Here is a 24,409-nt window from a genome sequence, read left to right as displayed (position 1 = left end):
CACCTTGTGATGCTCCATTGTTATGAAGAAGTTGCAACTTTTTCGGCGGAATGTTAGAAAGCTGCTAAGTAAAAACAAACTTTCTCACTAACGATAATTTCGTCATTACATAATTCGTCTCCAAAAATTACTGAAGACTCCGCGTTTAATACTAATATATATATGACAGTTCATTTAACCACGGAAGGATTATCTAATTAATTTTAATAAATTAGCAATTTTCAAAAAGTTACAAAGTATTTTATTACCAGTATGATAGAGTTCGTAAAAGATTTGTGAGTTTATATTTTATTTTTATTACACACACCTGTCTCAAAGCACTTATATATGTGTGTGAACCCTGTGATCGTTTCATTCCATTATCGTCTATTTGCTCAATTTCCACAAGGGCAACAAATAAAACAGGAGTACAGCAAGTAAACATAATGCTAGCCATTTCCTTCACTTCATTCCTTTAGCTTTTCGACAGTTATGTAATAATTTCTCACAGGTTTGCTACATATCTAAAATAATAATTAATAAGAAGAAAGTATTAACAAGAGCTTGAATATTGTGAACTGCACATATTGCGTTTCTTACGCCTCGCAGTGTGAACTAACCTTTCCCATACCGACACGTAAAACTTAAAAAAGAAGCTTACGTCATTGTATACATACAAACATATAATACGTATACGCTTTCCATCATGTTAGATAGTGTATGTGTAGATTATCACAAGTACCATTTCTGTAGCGTTAAACTAAAAATAAATAAACTGTGTCTACTTAATGATTCAATTATGTTACACACAACTTAAGAAGAGGGCGGAACTGAAGAGGTAGGATGTTGTACATGTGTGTTTTCTTACAGCAAAGCAATATCGGGCTATCTGCTGAGTTCACCGAGGGGAATCGAACCCCTGATTTTAGCGCTGTAAATCCGTAGATTTACCGCTGTACTAGCGGGGGACTGGATATTGTAAACCTAACCTGTTACAGATTTCTAAAAGGTATTTAATATTTATATAATAATTTGTAGTAATTTGAGTTAAATAACACAATAACAACTAGATACAGAAATTCTGGTGAATAAACATAAGCGTTAAAGTTTTAACTTAAGAGTTTAGTAGTGTAAATTTGACTACTTCATTAGAATAGGCTTAGTGTGTATAAAAATGCTTTAGGCTTAGGTATTTGCAAAATACTGGTAAATCGTAAAACAGGATAGATACATTGTTTTATTAAATAAATACAATCTAAAGACTCTTGTTCTCTAAAATTTTAATGTTATATCTCATAGATAGGTTATAAATCAGAATAAATACATTTTATAATTATTGCTACGAATATTGTTCTAATAAAATATTAAGTTCCGTTTTTAAGTTCTATATAATTAAAGATAAGCTAGTGTGAAAACAGAGCAGTGATAAAAAATAATATTGGTTCTTAAACGTTAGATTCAACAGTAACAGCTACTAATATTCGGTATTAAGTATTTATCTTCAGACTATAACCATACGTATAAATGCAATGACAAGAAACCCACTTGAAGTGAAAATGTACTCTCAAAACGGCTGGTATGGGTAGTAGCACTTTCATTAAAATAAGGTACAGAACAACGTTTCGACCTTCTTATGTCATCTTCAGGTTAACTTAATAAGATCTAAACGGTGTTCTGTACTTTATTTTAATTATAATACTAATACAAGCCATCTTGATAATACATACATATACAATGGTTAAGACTTATGTAAAAATTAAGCTTTCGCATTTTATAAGGTTTAATGGGTGGGTTTTATTTGGGAGCTCGAAAATGGCATGTAGTTTTAAGGAAGCTAGTCATAGAGATGTGCAATCTTTATATAGAGTTTATAGATCGGAGAAGAAATTTGAGACTATCCTAATAAAAGTAGAGGCAACACATAAAGAAAAGCGTAGACTGTGGGAAATGGCAACAGAATTTCAGAAGGAGTTTACTAATTTACATGTAAGGAATACACCATCTAACAATGACCTTCAGGAAGTTAAAAATAGTATTATTAGGATAAAAAGTGGTGAATTTATTTATAATGAGCCTATTTGGTTGAGCAACAAATTTCAGCCCTTGGCTTCTGCAAATGAGCAACTAATGGAGGAAAGGAAAACAAAAGGGTCAGAGACAGATGTAGATGATAAGGATATTGTAGTTATTGGTGATTACTTAACAAGGCATGTGGATATAATAGTGCCCTGTGGGTAAATATGGAGAAAAAATCAGATTACTCTACTCAGGGGTACAGGTGAAGGATATAACTGACAGAGCAGGAGATGAAATAAAGACTTCTATCAAAAATGTAGTTTTGGTGGTACATGTAAGAGCTAATGATGTAGGTAAAGGTAGGTCATAGTAGCTAATTAATAAGTAGAAGTGGTTCATAAAGGCGTTTAAATAAAAAGTTCATAATTTAATTCTGTCAGGGATACTGTTCAGAATGAGCTGTGGGGATGAAATAATAAATAAGTCACTAAAGCTAAATGCTAGGCTTAGTACGATATGTAAGGATGTGCATATAAGCTGGTTCGACTTGAGGGATCGGTTCAGTGGAATAAATAAGTTTTTTTGGAATAGATGGTTTACATTTAAATATAGTAAGAGCTGGCTTATTTGCTAAGGCTATTAACTCAGCTTTAAGAGAAGTTTTAAAGTAGAACTACACAGTGGTGAGGGCCAGGAGAAACTAAATACATAAAGAATAAGAGTTTGTAAAACGTTTAGCATAGGAATTGAAAAGATTGGCTTATTTGTTGCTATTGTAATGCTAGAAGTATAAGAAATAAAATAGATTACATTAGAGCGTTAATAGGAAGGGAGGATTTTGATGTAATAGGAATAACTGTAACACAGTTAAACATAGGTGATTCTGATGACAGAATTTTTTTTTTTTTGAAATGCAGGGTTATATTATATATTCAGAGTATTAGAGAGAAGAAAATGATGGCTTTATATGTAAAAGCAGAGTTATGTTCTGTTGAAGTTGAGGATATTCAAGATAACAGAAAGGTGATTGAATCTATTTGAATTTCGGTGAATATAAAGGAGAAAGGCTTTTAGTGGGAATTTTTCACAGACTATTTTATAATATTGAGAAATCAGTGAGAAACACTACAATGATATTAAGATTTCAACTGTTAATAAAGTCATAATTATAGGTGATTTTAATTTCAGGCATATACACTGGGAAATGCTAGAGTCAAACCCTAAAGGAAAAACGTGTTTGGAAACAGTTCAGGATGGTTTTCTTCACAAATTATTCAAGAAATCTACCAGAAACAATGCTATTTTATGTTTATTATTAACTTAGCTTTAAATATATAAATGAACTAGAGGGTAAAAATTGGGAGAATGGGTGCAAGTGATAATTTCTCTGTTAAGTTTGATGTGTTGCATCATATAGAGATAAGGAATAGTATTTTGGTTGCAAATTTCAAAAAACAAATGTTTAAGTGATGCAACAAAATGTATTTGTTGTGAATTGGGTAGCTGAGTTATATTTCCATATCACATTTTTTCCCAATACAGAGCAATATTCTTTAACTGGTTGGGCGTGTCTATTGGAGGGTGTTCTGGATTGTGAAATTAGTGGTCCGTGATGGGCGTTCCTTTGCTTATTTCTAATTTTAAGGCAATGGGTGTCTTGCAAGTATAAGAATCAAATCCCACTAGTCGACAAGAGTAAGCTGTGGGTTATATTAGTTTGTTGCTTCTTCCACATCACTCTTTGAAAAAAAAGTATATATATGTGCTTACTTACAATAGGCAGTGTGCTGAACGATTTTCACCAAACCTGGTATCAAGATCACGGGGAGGGGGGTAATTGGAGCTCGGATTCTTCCTCTTCCCTCCCTGTTTCATTCTCGGGAATCTTAAGTCTTTCCCGAACGTTGAACATAAATTAGAGTTTCAAGTGCTAGAGTATATAGCTCTTACTTTTACGCTATATTCTCTAGCATTTGTTCAACTTTGCTCGAATGTTTAAACAACCATTTCGAAACTTATAATTAAGTACTGACAGAAGTGATAGTTTGTTTGTTTAGAATTAAGTACAAAGCTGCAAAAATTGGCTATCTGTACTCTGCTCATCACTGGTATTGAATCCGCAGACATACTGTTGTGCCACTGGGGAGCCAGAAGTGTTAGAAGATCAGTTCTGTTGGCGACTTGATTTAATTAGTTCATACATGGTGCATAATTTGTAATGTTAGAGAGACGTTTAGTGTCGCTGATATTTCATACAATCTTGGCCAAAATGTCTGCATGTTTTGTGACAAATAATATCATTATTATTAAGATGAAATATAAATACACTTAGCTATACAATTACTTTACAAGATTTATTATATATATATATCATTACTAAAATAAGTATCATAGATTAAACATTTATATGTGTAATTTGTATAATGAGACAGGTTCTTTGGACATCATAAACGATGTATTAGAAATAACAAACAATTTTATCAGACACTTGTAGAAAAATCTGGAGTTTAGCATTTTACCTGCAACAAAATACCTTACCAAAATATATTTAATGAGAAAACCTAACACTAAAGTGTTATAAATAGCGTTTGCAAACTTATATCAGTTTATATTGAAACATTCGGTACTTGCTTTGTCCTGGGTTAACAAAGACCTATTCTAACATAAATTAAAGGTGTATCTAAGACAACCAAGATATATATATGATTAGCAAAAACGGATTCGTGAAGATCGATATACCCAAATAGATAAAAATGGCCACACCTTTCTCACAAAAGTTTCCTATGTAATCTACATTGTGACAGTCACAGATACTGCTTTTGTCTGTACTGATGCACATCCCTCCATGTTGACAAGGGTTATGGTATTGGCAATGGTTAATGTCTTCACTTCGTACTCCTACAAAGGCTATCATATCTTCGCTCTGAGGTGGTTCTTCACCACTAGCATAAACAACGTTTCGAACAGCTCCTTTAAAGTGAGGTTCGTAGAAAGCGGAGAGCAGAGACAACTGATAAAGCTTTGTTTTATACCAGCTAGGTAGCCCTCCAAAAAACACAAGGCTGTTCGTTGAAATGTTGCCGAAATCAAGATCTTTTCCGGACAGTATGCAATTTGCAACTTCTTCATCAACTTGTAATAAAATCTCTTCTTTGTTTCGTACAATTTCTACACGATGCCATTTGTCATCATTTAACTCTCGACCAACTCTTAAAAGGACAGACCCAGCCCCGAAATTGCATCTTAACCTTAAGGTTCCTTCAACAAGTTTGAGCTCATAGAAATCGTTCTTTCCTCCGTCATCAGTATAAAACAAAAGTCCATTGACTTCACTGGTTTCAAACTCAAACGTCAGGGAACCATTTAATCCCAAGAATAACTTGTTGAACTGAGCGTGGGATGTGGACGATCCTTCCAAGATAAAATTTTCACATGTGGTAAACCAAAAGATGAGGAACAAGAAACTCTGCTTAGAATTAGTCATCTTGATAAAGGTTTTATAAACTACAAAACTTGGTCCAAGTAAACCAAGCCAAATCTCTGACTCTCCAACAGTATTAGCTACAACTCTCAATAAATGGGGTTTGAACAATCTGCTACGATGTCCTCAGCGAGTCCAGGTCAGACTCAATTGTTCTTCAGAGCACAAATTCTAATAATTCCTTGTAAAGAACCGAGGATCTGTAACATAAAAAAAGCAAGTCAGAAGTAAATTTTTATCATAAAGCATTTGAAAGACTCTAAGTTAAACTCTTATCCAAAGGAAAAATAAACACGAAAATAAGAAAGTATTTAACAACCTATGATTTATTTAGTTTGTTTTGAATTGATCACAAAGAGCTAGCTGTGTTAGCAGTCTCTAATTTACCAGTGAAAAACTAAAAAAAAGCAACTAGCCATGATCGACCATAGACACCTCTTGGGCTACTTTTTTACCAACAGTTAGTAGGATTGGCCTAGCATAATAACGTTTCTACGGCTAAAAGGTCAGGTGAGATGAAGATTCTAACCCTCGACCTTCAGATTGTGAGTCAACTGCTGGCCCAAAACGTTCTGAAAGTATTCTGAGAAGGAAGTGTGAATGAAACAGAACGTCTGATATTGAGTTTAAATAGCTTGTACCAAAAAAAAACGCTTTCATTCAGATGTTTTTATAAGGTTATTATACAAAAGAGAATATTTTTTCAAAATAACTCAGTTATGAAAATCACACTTAATCCAAACTGTATAAATCTCATTATATTAAAACAATTATTACTTTTAGGACAGGCATAAGAATATTTTTTCTATACATTTCCTCGTGTATTAACTTCTTTATATCGGATATATGATGAGATAAGATGGGGGTTTAAGTACTGAAAATTAATTAGTAAAACATATAGGGAAAGGTAATTTGCCTCCCAGTGGCTCAGAGGTATATCTGCGGACTTAAAATGCTAAAAACCGGGTTTCGATACCCGTGGTGGGTAGAGTGCAGATAGCCCATTATATAGCTTTGTGCTTAATTCAAAACAAGAACGTAAAGGTAATTTAATAGTACTTTTTGATATACCACTTAGTGACAAATAAACAACTCTCTGTGTATACATTAGGTAATGTACTAGCATTGCTCTCTATACAGTTTAGCAATAAAAAAACAATTCTCTATGCATGCGTTACGCAATCAAATGGTATTTTTTATTATACAATATTGCTATGAAATGTATGAGAGTAATTCATTTATTTTTAGAAATATAAGTTTGAGACTTCAAAACCTTTTCCAGTTGCTTAGAGAACATCCAAACGATTTCTCTTGCAATATACGATTGTCGTTCAGCGTCATTGCATCGTACTTATTTTCTATCGAAATAATGTTTTTAATCTTTCAGGGTTTCATATTTTACGAAAATTATGTTTTACTAGAAAAAAAGAGCGTTGAAAATTTCCAAAAGTTCCAGAAAAAGATAAAACGGTAATTACGTTTAGTGAAAGACTAAATAACTATCGCTATCTTCCGATGACTAGCCATTCTAATCTTGTTACAGAAAATAATTTAGATTGAGTGGTACTTCACCACAAGGCCAATGAAGTGATACCAGCTCAGACTTAGCGGCTAATTCAAAAACTACAGAATGTAATTAGCTCATTCCTACACGTAATGGTACCTTGCGAAAGATGTTCAAAAGGTATCGCTTTCAATTTTACAAATGTGTAACACGTTGAGAACACATCGTTAATATAACATTAGTGTGTTTGTTTTATTTACGTTCAATTGTAGAATAAACAATTAATTCAGGGGTGTGCAACAGGCGGCCCGCGGGCCACAACCCGGCCCGCCAAGACATTTAGTGTGGCCCTAGTTGTTGTAATCTAACCATGTGGCCTGATCTGTAATCCAACGCAAATGGAATATTTTTAAAAGCATCGATCCTACGGGATTCCCAGGCTTCGACTCGACAAACTTCTAAAATTATCTTTGCTAGAGAGGAGCAGGCCGAATTCGATTGGTCGGCCTCCTTAGGGCATGAATAGGTGACGTGCACTAGCACTATTGTCCTGAACCTCGCCTTCGCCCGTTGGCGACAATTTTCCCTAACCTCTGCTGTCCGTCATTCATTATTGGTGAAAATTTTATTACCTTTTACAGTTACTACAAGAGATTGAAGGTAAATTGATTATTATTTAGCATATTGTTGTGACTTTACTGAATTTATTAAAATTTTTGCTTTCAGATGCATCTGATTCTATGTACAGTGTGACCTCGTTATTCGAGGGGGTTACGTTCTTTACCCTCCCGCGAATAGCGAAAAACCGCGAATATTGGACGCAGTTTTAAAACGTATATGTATGCGATTATATACTATATGAAATGCTTCCCAAACACTAATGATACTTATACTCATTGATGCAGTAATAATGTAGCAATATTGCATACTGTTATGTATTTCACTAAATTGTACCGTGCGTTACCGGGCTGTGCTTTGCCGTTTGCGTTGTTGGGGAAGCTGAGGCAGTCAGCCAATAGCAGTCCAATCTTGTTTGGTGAAGACGACAATTGATAAAAACGGCTTGATTGAGTAAATACAACAGAAATCTCCTCGAAAAGCCCTTTCAGTCTCTGTGACCTACAAAAACGCAGTCCGCGCATAACCCGCGAATATGCGGGGCCGCGAATGGCGAACCGCGAATAGGCGAGGTCACACTGTATTTTGCTATTCTCAATTAATTTAAGTACCGGAAGGCTATGATCGGGATGTCAATTTAGAAACATGTGTTTCTGTCCATAAGAGGTTCCATGTGTAAATAAATTCTATGTTTTTTCTACTTTGCTATTTTCGTGAGAATAATTTTTGTTTTGATTTCAGGGCTAGTAAAATGTCAGCAGTTAAGAAACGAAAATTGATGATGAGGGAAGGTTATTCAACAGTGAATGGTGCACAAAATATCTTGTTGTCCCACATAATCAAGGTGTTGTCTGCCTCGTCTGTCAAACTACAATTGCAGTCATGAAAGAGTACAATATTAAGCGACATTACGCAACTAAGCACTCCTCCCAGTTTGATGAAATTGTTGGTCAGGCACGAAAGGACAAAATTGAACATTTAAAACATCCATTGAAAAGCAACAAGGTGTTTTACCACTTTCAAGAAAAATTCAGAACTGGTGACAAAACTGAGTTTTAAGCTTTGTGAATGTATGGCAGAAAAGGGAAAGCCTTTCAGTGATGGAGAATTTATTAAAATTGTTTAACAATATTCACAGAATATGCATGTCCAGAGAAAAAATATTTGGTGGAGCAAACTAGCCTTTCCCGCTTTACTGTCTCACGCAGGACAAAAGATCTTTCAGAGGACATCAAAGAAACTTTGAAAGAGAGATTGAATTCGTGTGAAGCTTTCAGTCTGGCTTTGGATGAAAGCACTGATATCAAAGACACATCCCAACTTGTCATTTTCATCAGAGCTGTTACTGCAGGCTTTGATGTTTTCGAAGAGTTTTTTAGATGTGGCAAGCCTTTCCTCCACAACCACAGGACAGGATATTTGTGAACAAGTGCTTAAGGTTGTAGAAAAGTTTGAACTGAATCCTTATAAATTATGTGGTGTTACAACAGATGGTGCTCCTTCCATGACAGGTAGGACAAATGGATTCACCAAGAAATTTCTAACTGCAATTGGAGCACAAGACGTCGTTGTAAGCCATTGCATTATTCACCAAGAGAGCTTGTGCACCAAAGTTCTGGATTTTGCAGAAGTCATGAAAAATGTCGTCCAATGCGTAAATTATATTCGAACACGAGGATTAAATCATCGACAATTTAAAACTTTTTTAGATGAGCTGGACAGTGAGTATTCAGATGTTTTGTACTTCTCTGCTGTACGTTGGCTTAGTAGAGCTGCTACTTTGAAGAGATTCTGTAATCTGCGAGAGGAGATTAAGTTCTTCATGGAGAGCAAACGTCAGAATGTGGACTTCTTGAGCAATGAGAACTGGCTGAATGACTTAGCATTCCTCACAGACATTACACAGCATATGTCTGATTTAAACTTAAAACTACAAGGGAAAAGTCAACTTGTGAATAAGTTGTTTGAGCATATTTGTGCTTTTGGGAAGAAATTGGAACTTTTCCAGGTTCAGTTGAGAAGAGCCATATTGACCCATTTTACATGTCTTGCAACCAGGAAACTGGAATTTCCTAATCTGGATTGCACCAAATATGGAACCAGTGTACAAAAGCTGCGTGATGAGTTTGCAAACAGATTTCCAGATTTCAGACAAACTGAAATTAGATTGAAATTGTTCGCTCAACCTTTTGATTTGGCAGTGGAAGACAGTCCTGATGATTGCCAAATGGAACTCATTGAACTGCAGGCTGACATGGACACTAAAAGGAAATTCTCTGAAAACAGTTTGCTAGACTTTTACAAACTCTGTGTACGTGAAAAGTTTCCCAATTTGTCCCGTCATGCACAAAGAATTGCCTCCCTTTTTGGTAGCACCTACTGCTGTGAGCAATTTTTCTCCAAAATGAAGCTCATCAAAACCAAATGTAGAAGTCAGCTGACTGATGAACATTTGACCAGTCAGTTAAGAGTGGCAACCACTTCTGTCAAAGCTGATATTGACAAGCTCTGCAAGGACTCTAAATTTTAAGTGTCGCACTAAACTGATCACTCATGCAAAAATATAAAATATTATTGCTTGCATTTTGAGAATTTTTTTTTTAATTTATTGTGCATGTACACGAATAAGCTTGTTTTTTAAGTGGCCCCGCTTGATTGATGAAGTTGGTTATATGGCCCACCGACGAAAAATGTTGCACACCCCTGAATTAATTTAACGCAATTCCCATAGTATATAAGCGGCAAGCTTGCATGCTTATAACACTGAAAATCGAGGTTTAATATCTGTAGTTGGCACAAATTCAGGAAGCATACTGTGTAGACTTGCGCTTCGAAAAAGAACCAGACAAACAAATTTACGTAATTAAACTTACTTTGGTCTTAAATTAAAACATTACATATTTCTTTTCATCTTTAATTTGTAAATGACAAGATTCTTTCGAGCTATTGTTTAAACAAAGTATAATTAAATATTCTGTTTAGTTTTCTATAGACTCAAGAACAGTTAAGGTTTTATTAAAATTTCTTTAAAAACACGAATATTTAAGACTACTATAGATTTTTCTGAGAGAAACTTAGAAAAAGTTTTCAAGTGAGTGCTCAAAGAAATTTCGTTAATGTACATACAATGTAAGCCAGTGATTCATTTTAGTGAATTGGTGAATCTAGTCAGTGAACGCAAAAATGAGAAAATCAATACTTCCATGGACGACTTTTCAAAGTTGCCATTATTCAGGTCGTTTTCCATCATGATTTTCGCTATATTGGTACGTTTTACAGAAGGAATATCTTATCATTGTTGACAGAAAAGTATTTTTTTCATCAAACTCTGAGCTTTTAACTTCTTTCTGAGGAATGTATAAAGCTGTCAGATATTATTTCCTTAGGCAACTAAATATACAACTTAACTCAAGTAAAAATTGTTAGTGCACGACATCACATCAGAACATGCAACTTAAGTAGTATCTGTTAGACGACAACATTACATCAAAATCTACAACTTGTGTATTGAATCTCACAATATTACATGAAACATATAACTTAACATTAGTAGAAAACTGTATTTCACAACATTATCTCAAAATTTACTTCTTGTAGACGGTAATTCAAAGCATTTTTTCAAAACACACTTACTTCTAGTATAAAATGATAGATCGTAACATTATATCAAAACATAAGCAAACCTTTCAGAAATCCTTTAAGAGTAATATAAACGTCCTAAGCTAACCAAACCTCATTTAAGCAACTAGAAAAATTAGGTAATCAGATTTTATGTAGGCTTTTCAAAGTTATAATAGCGGAAGATAAGTGTATTATTGTGCCGATATTCAAAAGAATGAGTGATATGTAAGATTGCAACAATTGTTAGACAAAGGGCTCCTATGTCATACAACGAAGCTTTGGGAGAGGCTTGCGGATAAGAAACTGTATGGTAAAAGTTAAAGCCAGAATTCCAAAAGAAAAAGTAATGTACCAGAACTGTGTGTAAGATTGATCCAAGATGCGTAAGAAGAAGTGGATACACTTGTCAGAAGTGTGGTAGGAGACTCAAGGAGTTTTCCAGCAGAAGTTGGAGTCAATCAAGGACCAGCCTTTTCTTTTCATAAAAGTGCTAGACACAATATCCAGGAACATAGAAAGACAAGTGCTACTGTGTATCTTATTTCCAGGTGATGTACTTTGTAGAGAGAACAAGACTGATGTACAAGTGGAACTGGATAGGTGGATAGTATTTTTATATGCAAAAACGGCTCGTTTGGGTTGAATTTCTCAACAAGTGGGTTTCTCGACATCACTGAGGTGGATAGTATGTCTAGAAATATGATTTGAAAATAAGTAGGATAAAGACAGAGTATATCCTAGCAAAATTCAGTAAAGAATTTAAGAATATGGAGATATATACATATCTTGGATCCACTGTGAAGATGTAAGGAGGAGAGTGTGTGAAGAGGTTAAGGAAGAAATAAACAAGTGAAGGGGTATATGACAGACTGAAGTGAATATTTATAAGACGATGATAAGACCAGTCATGCTGTATAGGATTCATTACTGGATCTTGATAAAGATCCTATAGTAGATAACGAATCTGATGGGAATGGATGACAAAAATATCATAAAAACATTGTTTAAGGAACGAAACCATTAGAGAGAAGATGAAAGTAGTACTGAATATGCAGATGGTGGAAAAAACAGAAAGTATAGTGGTAGGAGAGTAATACATATGACAATAAAATAAAAGGAATACGAAGAAAAGATGGATGAATATTCATCTCCTTCCGTAAAAGAAATCTTTATCCCTTTTTATCTATGAACCTGTTATATATCATAGGTTTGATGCAATAAATGAAATGTTTTGTCCATCCTGTTGTGTACAATTTCTAATTTTCTTCTAGTTATTTTTTCTTTGCTAAATCTAATTATCTAAAATGTTTTGTTTGTGAAGCTCACACAAGGCTACACGAGGGCTATCTGTGCTAGCCGTCCCTACTTTAGCAATGTGAGACTAGAGGGAAGGCAGCTAGTCATCACCATCCACGGCCAACTCTTTGGCTACTCTTCTACCAACGAATAGTGGTATTGAATATCAGATTATAACGCCCCAGGGCTGAAAAATTGATCATGTTTGGTGTAACGAAGATTCGAATCCTCGACCTTCAAACTGCGAGTTGAGCACCTTAATCAGCTAACCATGCTGGACACCATTTGCAATCACATGTATAATGTTTTTCGTACAAACTTAATATTTTTGAGCGACAACTTTTACATTTTTATAATGAAATTATTAGTTTTTTTTACTATTCTCTCACTGCTAATTAACCTGTTATTCACGTGAACATTATATATTACTTATTCAAACTCCTTAAACTTTTATCCAAACATTAGATTTATGAAATAGGTCAATAGGCTCTGCCATGTTACCAACTCCCAAATATTATTTTGGATGAGGTATATCATAAGGCTATTTGTAACGATACAGAATATTAAGTGTTTCTCATATGGAGCATACCACTTTGTTATTGTTCGTTCTCGTAAATAGTACCAAGTTTTTCTTGTATGGAGTAGGTACACCATCCTGTAGTTGTTGTTCTCATAAAGAGTACCACGTTTTTTCTTCTATGGAGTATACTATCCTGTGGTTGTTTTCTTCATTCAGAGCAGCAAGTATTTCTTATATGGGGTATAACATCTAACATGTATAACGTGTTTGCCCTAAAACAAAGTATACATCATTTTTTCTGAGAGGTATACCAGTACAGAGTACACAGAAGTGTACCATACTTGTTTCTTTTATATAAAATGAAAAAAACCATCCTTCTCTATATGTGTTGTAATATTCAGTATGTAGTCTAATCCTCTTTGTGTGCAGCAATACACACTATCGAATTTATTCTTTGTTTCTAATAGTACAATGTTTTCGAATTTGTTTCTAGTAACACGTAATATCTAGTCTCTACTTCTTCATTTTTTAGTATTAAACAGTACTGAATCTATCCTTTATTTTTACGAATACAAAATTCGAGTCTATTTTACTTTATTTGTGGTAATACACAATTATGAAAGTACCTTCTTTTATTGTAATGCACCGTATTCAGTATACCACTCTAAGTTTGTAGTAACACAAACTTTCGAGCCTCTCCTTCTTTGTTTGTGATAATAGACAGTATAGAGACTATCCATCTTTATTTATGGTAATACGCAATATCAAGTCTATCGTTTTTATTTTTAGTAACACTCGTTATTGAGTCCATCCTTCTACATTTCAAGTAATATACAATATCGAGTATAAACTTGTTTATACTAACAAACAATTTCTAGACTAGACTCCTTTGCTTTTAGTAATACTCAGTATTAAATCCTAAGAAGGATTTCTTAATTTGTAATAATACACAGTATTTACTTCTTTGTCTCTAGTAATCCACAGTATAAAGTCTATCCGTTCTTCAGTAACATACAGTATCGAATAAGCCTTTTGTGTGCATAATAACACAGTATATGAGTCTATCATTATTTCTTTTCAAGAAAACACACTAAGAGTCGATTCTTTTTTGCAGTAATGAACCATATGAATCTAGCAGTCTTTTGTAGTAATATGCAATAACGAGCATATCTTTTTTTGCTTACGGTAGGACACAGAAGCAAGTCTATCATCTGTTTTTAGTAATACATTATTCATGTCTTTGCTTCTCTCTTTGTAGTAATTCACAGCTACGCCAGAATATTTTGTTTATAGTAATACACCGTGTCGAATATATCATTTTATGTTTTAGTGATACACATTATCGAGCCTTTCCTTTGTTTGTAGTAATGCATAGTATCAAGCCTATCCGTACGTAGTACGGAATATATCATTCTATGTTTTTAACAGTACAAACTATAGAGCATGCCATTCTTTGTTTATAATAACACATTGTATTGAGTCTTTCAATCTTTATTTATCGCGCGAGCGAGTTTAGTGTTTTTATTTTTAGTAATGCTCACTACTGAGTTTATTCTTCATTTTAAGTAACATACAGTATCCAATGTAACTTTTCTTTTCACCAATATACAGTTTCTAGACTAGACTTCTTTGCTTTGTAACAGATTTACCGTTGTACATTTATTTATCTTAGTGACTACGCTTGTTTCTGTATAGTTTTCTTTTTTGCATGTGACGTATATTATTGATTCTGTATTGCGCAAGTTCCTTCTTTTATCGAAACTTGTAAAAAATTCTTAAAAACAGAAGCAACATTATTTGTTGCTAGACTATTGTTGAAACGTCGTGATTAGTATATAAACAAAGACGTGATGATAGAGAGAAAACAATATTATTGGACAGCCATAGTGAATGAGCTATAAGCCTAGAAAGCTATGATTACCATTATATATTGCCATTGTGTATATTGTTACAAAGAGAAGTATAGTCTTCATATTGTAGCTACTACAAAAAAAAGAATTATGGACTTCATATTCTATGGTAATACATACAAAGAAGAGTAGACTTCACACCGTATGCTACTAAAAACCAAAGACTATAGATTTCATACTCTGTGCTACTGCCCCCCGCTAGTACAGCGGTATGTCTCCGGATTTACAACGCTAAAATCAGGGGTTCGATTCCCCTCGGTGGGCTGAGCAGATAGCCTTTGTGGCTTTGCTAAAAAAAACACACACACTGTGCTACTACAAACAAAGAAGTATAAATTACATACTCTCTGCTACTAAAAACAATGAAGTACGATTTCGCATCCTGTGCTGCTACAAAGTGTAGACTTCATACTCTGTGCTCCTGCAAACGAAGAAATACAGACTTCAAACTCTGTGCTACTACAAATAAATTATAGAGTTCGTATTTAGTGCTACTACAAAGAAAGAAATATAGGCTTTATATTCTGTGCTGTTACAAACAAAGAAGTATAGATTTTATACTCTGTATTAGTACAAACAGAGATGTTTAGATTTCAAAATCTGTGTACTACAAACAAATAAGTACAGACTTCATACTCTGTGCTACTACAGAAAAAGAAGGATAGACTCGATTATATATATTACTAAAAGCTGTTACGTATTATCATTCATTTCGAACAACTCTCCGATTTATTACGGTATGCGTGTTTCGTATAACTGTCTCAAAGGACCGAAAATTTATTGAACTTAATTAACTGTTAATATGTATAAAATTTATGGTATATGTGAAGAAGTTTGATACACACAATTTTCCTTTTTTGACACCAATATATTTAACATACAAACTTCTGTATTAGTTGTATTGGGCAACTGAAACTCGAGCCGTTGTACAGAGATTTCTGGATAGAAGTTTATAACTGAGTTGTTAATCTTGCCAGATGTGATCATGTTTTCAAGTGCCAGATATCACCTCAAGTCATTGTTGTCTGCATTGAATCTAGTGGTCAGATGTCTATGACTGTGTCCACAAATTCAAAATATTAGCTTCTGTAGTAATCTCTAGCTGTTGCAGAATGGTGTGCTGAGCCATCACCTGTGATCCTTCTGGGGGGTTTGCGAATGCGTGGCAGTTCAATAGGAACCAAATCTAGGGAAGTTACCTTTCTCTCAGTTTCATCAAATATTTTCTTGTAATTTTCCCCTGTTCGCAATACCCGCAATTGCTCAACTGTCATTGCAGATGTTTCAATCATGCCAGATACTGTCGCTGATTTTGCTTGGAATGCACGGTTCAGTTCCTCCAATGTAGCTAATGGATGCTGAACCATCAACAATCCTAAAACTGTCTTTCCTTTGTCAAATCTGTCCTCGTGCTTTCACTGCTACATCTGGTTTTTCATTTGCTAATTCAGACAAAGAATCAACAATGTCACTGTATTGATCATTAGCACATGTAATTGCAGATAGGCGGCACAACCAGCGTGTTGGACACAGTGGACGGATGTATTTAACTGGACCATTGTGGCTGTCTGATGGTACAATATTTTCAAAGATTGTCTTGTATTTGCCTGACCTCTGAAGCAAGACACCAAGCTCATGTACCCACTGGATAGAATCTCGAACACATTCACAAGCTTCAACTGCATGTTGCATTATTAAATTAGCCTTATGTGCTCCGCAGTGAAAAAACAAAGCTGACGGTTGCTTCTCTTTTATTTTTGCCTGGCATCCACTGTACGCACTACTTATGTTAACGGCTTCATCATAAGTTTGTGCTCTTAATCCTGACAGTGGTAAATTGAGTCTAGTCAGTACATCAAGTACAGTCGAGGATATTGTTTCACCAGTTGTATTGGAAACACTGTACAAACCAAGAAATGTCTCATGGACGTCAAGGTTCTCATCTACGTATCGTACACATATTGCTTTCTGTTCGGCACCTGTAACATCTTGAGTGTCATCAACCATTAATGCAAAGATTTTACTTTGCTGCACTTCGTGTGCTATGCTCCTCAGTATTTGATGGCTGAACATTTCCATTATTTCATTCTGAGCCTGGGGTGATGTGAATGTGGTTTTCTTTGGCAAGTAGGCCGTCAACTCAGGATCTTCCTCTAACTGCAGGAAGTTCCCCTCCGTATCAGTATGTCCACGTAATGCTTAACCTTGACGCAGTAAGAAACATAAACTTCTGAATATTTTGGCTAGACTTCTTTTGCATTCGTCCTGCTACTTCTGGTGTTCGCTGAATTTCTGTTTTGCCTTTTTACAGTTGCAAAAACCGGTGGATATGAAGGTATACTCCACTGGCCTCTCCAATTTCCTGTAAAAAGGCCTCTATTTTCCGCCTTGGCACAATGAAAGCATATGACTTTTTGAGTCTGATTGTCTAATCTTACACTACGTACGTAGGTTCTGTGATAGTGCTTGCAAGCCTTGCATGTATACTTAGGCCTACTGACTGATACTTACGAACTATCGCTTATATCGAAAAGCGTAGAAGCACGCCTATATTAAAGATGTACATTTCGGCTACTGAAAAAGCCTACATCTAGGCCTAATTATGCAATTCGATTGGTAAGAACAAGAACACGAGAATCACAAGAACAAACACACAATTTGTAGGCCTGTGATGCAATAAAACAATTCAACAGACCAAACTGTAGGGGGAAATGATTGTATGCACCATACCCTCCACCTAAAATGAAGGGGAGATGTATCCCCATCCCCCCTGCTTAGAAGGGAGAAAACTGTTTAATGCTAAAATCACATCAAATTAAGAATGTTGTTTAGAAACAAAACTATCAGAAAAAAAAGGTTTAAAGTACAAATCCTTGGAATAAAAAACACTGTTTTGTGTACAAATATCTTGAAATAAAGGATGTGGCTTAAGGTACGAATATCTTATAATGAAGAATACTTGCTTATTTACTTCAGTGAATTAACTTCGGATATTAGTATTTCTACGAGGACATTAAATACTGTCACTGCCAAAATATCTTACAGGTGCTTCAAGCTAGCTAGCCATCAAAAGAAGTGTAGTTTTGTATCAACATAAAATTAATTCTCTCTCCGTGATCTGTTGATAAAATATTCAGTTCTAGACCGGATATGAGAATCAGTATTGTCTGTAAGTTTGTAAAACTGTTGTACAAAAACCATCATTTATAATAACTATTAATAATAACTGTTACTGTGAATTGCATTGTTGTTTGTACATTAAAATAATTTGTGTTAAGAAAGAAAATTGTGTGTATCAGTCTTGTTTGCAAATACCATAAATTTGATAATATTGATACTTCAAAATTCAAATTTCCAGTAATTTGAAATAGTAGTACGTAATGTACGTAACGTAATAAATCGAAGATTCATTCTTGATAAATTACAATACGCAACAAATAAAATACATTATTTAAAGTGCAAATCTCTTAATAAAGGATGTTCTTTAAGATACAAATCTCTAAGAATAAAAGCACTGTTTGATTTATAAATCTATTGGAATAAATGACATCGTTTAACACACAAACTTCTTGAAATGAAAATAACGTGTGTGTGTTTTCTTATAGCAAAGCCACAGTAGGCTATCTGCTGAGGCCATTGAGGGTAATCGAACGCTGATTTTAGAGTTGTAAATCCGTATACTTACCACTGCACCAGCGGGAAACGAATAAAGATCAAAGTGTTCTTATACAATTTCTTATAAACAAGGACAGTTTAAGGTACAAATATTTCCGAATAAAGGGCGTATTTTCGTATAAATCTCTTGAAATAAAAGATTTTGCTTTAGATAAAAAATCTTTTGAAATGAACTAAGTTAAGTCACAAATCTCTTAAAATAAAGGACGTTGCTTCAGGTGCAGATCTAGTGTAATAAAGGAGGTTGTTCAAGGTACAAATTTTGATTGAAGAAATCGGTTTTAATTTACAAATATCTTGAAATGAAGGAATAGGTATTCGTACGTATTCTCTTATAGACAAGAACGCGGCTTAAGGTACAAATGTCTTGGAATAAAGAACATTCTTTAAAGTGCATAGTTTTTGAATGAGGAACACTGTTTAATTTGTAATTTTTTTCGAATAAAGAATGTTGTTGAACGTTTAAATTCATTGGAATAAAGGACATTGTTTAAAGTACAATTTGGGGAACAAAGAACGTGGTAAAAAGTACAGATTTCTTGGAACAAAGGACTTTATTTACAGTGGCGGCGCCAGGATATTTTCGTTGGGGGCCTGAAGGGGGCTGGGTAAACTGTGGAGGGGCTTCCCAAAATGCCATCAATATGAAGTATGGATGGTAAATTATAATAATGTAAATACCAAGATACATTTCAGAAAGGTGTGCTATTTTAAACTATGTTTTCAATGCAGTTTTCATTGGAAACTCATACTCTGATTAACAATTCACTATTACAAATTAGAAATAATCTGTTTATGAGCATATGCGTATATGTAAAAGAGGAAGCTCACCTAAATTCCACCCAGTTGACCTTCACAGAAAGGCTGGTTTCTACATAAGTTCACATTATTCATACAGGCCAAACTTTGATCGTGATATTGTTCTTATCATATGTGTGACAAGCACCTGTTACAATAATGTAACTACTACATTACATTAAATTAGGCACTTCTAAATAGCCCAATGACAATTTCAAAATTCATTCTAGAATTGTTTAGAAATATTATTTGGTCAGTTAACATGCAAGGTTATTATCTAATCATAAGTATAACATTAATTGGATTGTAAGTCACAATTCTAAGTGTATGCCACAATCATCAGTACAGTTATGAATGGCTGATACACAATGCAAAATGATCTCACAGATGACACAACACCGGCTAAATGCTTCATAGTTTTGATCTATACACAATACACTTATACATGCATGCTATGTTTTACTTTTCAATAAAAGATAAATGAAATTAATGGGTAAATACCTGTGAAACCTTTGGTTTATCAAGTAAAATCCCTGATGATCTGTTGTAACTTGAAATCAACGTGGTTGTCTATTCTTCGTCAAAGCTCAAGAGAGAATGGCATTACACAGGGAGCGGCAATACAGCGCATGAGTTTCAGTGCAATCAGTAAGTTGCTGTGGGACGCATGACACATACTTCCGTTTTAATGAAGACGTTGAGTTCTACAGATCTATGTCTTTTTTATGTTAATTGTTAAGCAACAACGACGTTTGTGTTTTCCATAATTTATGAGTATATGTAGGTAACAATATTAGGGGGCTGAGAAGGGGCTTGGCGCCGCCACTGTTTATTCAAGGTACAAATTTCTTGGAATAAAGAACTTTGTTACTGTACAAATCTCTAATAATGACGAACGTTGATTATGGTAGAAATCTCTTGGAATAAAGGACGTTATTTAAGGTAAAAATCAATTAGACATAAGAAATGGACTTAAAATTCAACTGTCTCGAAATAAAAGACGTTATTTAAGGTAAATGTCTCTTAAAATGAAGAAAATAATTCTTATAACAGTTTCTTACAGACAAGAATATAGTTCTTGGAACAATAGACGTTGTTTAAGGAACAAATTGTTTGGAATAAAAGACATTGTTTAAGGTACAGATCTACTGGAATATAGAACGTTGATTATTATTCAAATAATTTGAAATAAATAATTTTCTTTAAACCACATATCTCTTGATATAAAGGACGTTGTTTAATGTACAAATTATTTGAAATAAAAGATGTTGCTTATAGTTACAATTCTTTTGAAATAAATAACGTTAAGATACAAACCTCGTAGAAAAAAAGAACCCTGTTTAAGTTTAGAATAATTTATAATAAATGATGTTGTTAAAGGTCCAACTTTCTTGCAATAAAGGACGTTATTTAAAGTATAAATTTATTGGAAAAGAGTGTTCTTTAAGGAATAAATGAGGAAAACAGTTTTATGTACGAATTTCTTAGAATAAAGGATATTGTTTTAGTCATACAAATTTCTTAAAATAAAGAATATAGTTTAACATTCAAATATTTCGATTAATGGATGTTGTTTTCTTTATAAATCTCAAAGAATGGAAAGCACAAGTTTTTATAGCAATCGCTTACAGACAATAAAACAGCTTTACATACAAATTCTTGTTTTCTTGGAATGTACAAACCTCTCTTAGAACGAACAACCCAATATTCATGAACAAATATCTTAAAATGAATAACGTAGTTTAATGAAAAAGTATCTTAGAATAAAGATCTTTGATTATGGTGCAAATCCGTAGGTGTGGTGTACAAGTCTCTTACGATGAAGATCACTATTTTATTGGGTAACTTTCATAGACTGAAAAAGACTGTTTAATTAATCAGTGATGTCGAGAAAACCCACTTGTAGAGAAAAAAATATATATGTAAAAACGGCTGGTTTGGGTTGAGAAAATGTTTTACATAGAGGAGCGAACAACGTTCATCATTTTATTCATAAATCCTACTGTTAAATATAAAATGAGACAGTTTTGTTGCAAAATTAAACATTTTTACTCCAATTTCATTATCAGTAAATAGAGGGCTAGAAACGTTAGGTTTGAATTTTTGCAAATAAAATGAGAACTAACTGCGCTAGCTGTCTCTAATTAAGCAATGGTAGATTACAGGAATGGAAACTAGTCTACATCGCCCGTCGCCAACTTTTGGCTACTCTTTTACAGACAAGGTTGACTACACGTGCCTGCATTAGAAAACAAAAATGACTTAACTACACATCCCAGTTTGTGAATCTTACGGAATATATATAAAGCTCCTTGATCTAATATTTTGGTACATATCTTCTGTTGCGATGTTATATTTATTTTTACAATTTAACAGAAAGTATCTCTTAAAATTGGATTCCCTAATTAATCTGCAATCACTCTTCATTTCTACAAACTTATCTGTGTTACTTATGATACCTTCCACTTTATTGATATAACCTACTTTATTCAAAATAACAATCACGTTACCTTTATCTGTTTTAGTTATTACAATGTCCTTATCATACTTTAAGTATTTAAAATCAGAGTTCTGCCTTAAAATTCTGTTTCATTTTCTGGATCTAAAATCTTATAATATCACAAAGACACAATCAATTATTTGAATTCCAACCTATTAACAAAAGTTGTGTACTCATTTATCTATCTAAAATCAGGGGTTCGATTTCCCTCGGTGGACTTAGCAGATAGCCCGATGTTGCTTTGCAAAAAGAAAACACACACACATTTATCTATACTGATCACGTAGGCAAATGTTGCCAGGAAGTCTACGAAATAATACTCTTCAGTTACTTTCTTCGGTAGAAAAGAAAATTGTAATCATCTAGCTAAGACTTTTAATTATTACCAGACAAATAATTTTCTGGTATATTATAAATTACATCGTCTGTGTGTTTCTAGAACATGTACCCCCATCTAAACTTCGTAAGGTCATTGAATACAAGTTAATATTTCATTTCTACCTCCGTTAAAACTTTATTACTGCAGGTGATAATTTTAAAATCCAAATATCCTAAGTATAGATGGTTAATCCTCTTTTACAGTATTCCTAGAAATTTTTCGATTTTTTTCTTTTGTATTTTAATCTGGCTGGTTTCATCTTTAATTTCCGAGTCCATCGTACCGTACTGACACAGCAGCAAGTTTGAAAACTTAAAACACTAAAAACCGATTTCAATCCTCTTAGTGAGCACAGTCAAGACAGCTCATTGTGTGCATTTATGCTTAACTATCAACCAACAAACTAGCTAAGCCAGAACTTTATTTTAAAATTGTTTGTGTTCTCTATAGGAACGCCATTTGTTACGAACAACCTTAAAATGAAATAATTTTAGAATACGATGTTTATTTTTCAAGTTAGGCGAAAAATTTCTTGTAACAAATTTTTCCACAAATTGAAATAAACTCTATAGTTTTCTTAGACTTTGTAAAATGTTTTTATTAAAGCTTTGTACAATAATATTGGTAAGGCTTTTGCATGCAAGGAACCTCAAATTCCACAGAAATTTGAAAATAATTATTATATTTTGAAATACTGGATAGTTTAATGAAACGTATGTTGAGGGAAAGTTATACAGTGAAATAGAGATAACTGTAAGGAAATTAACAAGTCTATTTACTTAATTTCAAATTTTTATTCGTTGGAAATATCAGGTTGATTAACATGTATAAAACAATGTGAAAAATAAACCCACAGTTTTAAACACCATATTTGAGATATAAATCTCGTATAATGAAGAAAACAGCTGTGTTATACAAGTTTCTTAAAATTGTTGTTTTGTTTTGAACTAAGCACAAAGCTACACAATGGGCTATCTGTGCTCTGCCCACCACGGGTATCGAAATCCGGTTTTTAGCGTTATGAGTCCGCAGACATACCGCTAAGCCACTGGGGGACGTTTCTTAAAATGAAGAATATGATTTGAGATATAAAGATAGCTTTAAATTAATAACTTCTTTAGAGATACACATTTCTTAGAATAAGGAGCATTTATAAAAGCACAAAAACTCATATTTCACTAACAAGTCAGATACCTTATTGAATTTTGAGATATTATAATTCTTATTTTGAACAAATTCAGTAAATTTCTCTCAATCTGTTTACGCTGTGACAGCAAAGCTTTTTTCTTTAATTTTTAAAGACGTTTATAATAGCTACCTGCGTTTTGGTATTTTCTACAATGAAAATAGACGAAATAATAATTTTTTAACTGAATTCTCAAACTGGAAATTGTTTCATTTTTTTTGCCTGTAATTACTTGGATTTTCATGAAAGGCGTTGAAACAATTAATTATAAACACTTAAACTGATCAAACACCTGCAATACTTAAAACTTAAACCTCATCCTGCAGCTAAATTAATCATAAAGTATTGCGTACGCCGATAGTGAGGTGAACCAAGCACAAATATTCCAATCTAATCTGATTATCTGAAGGTGTTCAATCTATGCATTATACACAAAGAACTGTAACCCTAAAGCTGTACTCACTCTGTTTTCTGAGCTATTCTCCTACTAGAAAGGACAGTAAACTGTGTCCAGCATTTCTTGGACACTACTACATGATGAACAAACAACCATATCAGGAAGAACTCGTGAACGCCCTTAATCGATACGTTAGAGATTTTACTTCAATCCACCTTTTAAAGTTCTTCTAGGGTCCTCTATGGACAAACACAACAACTAAGTCAATAAAACAGCTACTTGTATGGACGAAGAGAGATGCGTCTAATAAAACAAACTTGAAGATGAATGTTTTTTAGTTCTTTTGATGCAAATTCCTTTCCTAGTTCTATAGTTGCGCAAAAAGTCCTCAGCTGCTACATCAAACCAATTTTGATATGCGGTTGCGAATCATGGACAATAAACAAACAAATGGGAAAAAATCGCTTAAAGAAACCGAAATATGGTTCCTGCGTAGAATGCTTAGGGTTTCCTACAAAAACCGGAAAAC

General features: G+C 33.8%; 1 protein-coding gene across 1 annotated transcript in view; it reads right to left on the bottom strand.

Annotated features, from left to right (window-relative positions):
* The window catches only part of LOC143247143 (neurexin 1-like), a 63,706-nt gene extending 39,661 nt beyond the window's left edge, over nucleotides 1-24,045 (bottom strand). The window contains exons 1-2 of the mRNA XM_076494748.1: nucleotides 23,947-24,045; nucleotides 4,759-5,676 (exon numbers count right to left, since the gene is read on the bottom strand). Coding sequence (XP_076350863.1) covers nucleotides 4,759-5,479 — 721 coding nt within the window. The 5' untranslated portion in view covers nucleotides 5,480-5,676; nucleotides 23,947-24,045. The remainder of the gene's footprint in view (nucleotides 1-4,758; nucleotides 5,677-23,946) is intronic.
* Between the last annotated feature and the right edge of the window lie 364 nt (nucleotides 24,046-24,409).

Source organism: Tachypleus tridentatus, chromosome 3, assembly GCF_004210375.1.
Source record: "Tachypleus tridentatus isolate NWPU-2018 chromosome 3, ASM421037v1, whole genome shotgun sequence".
Classification (NCBI taxonomy): Eukaryota; Metazoa; Arthropoda; class Merostomata; order Xiphosura; family Limulidae; genus Tachypleus; species Tachypleus tridentatus.
This window is presented reverse-complemented; position numbering and strand designations above follow the sequence as displayed.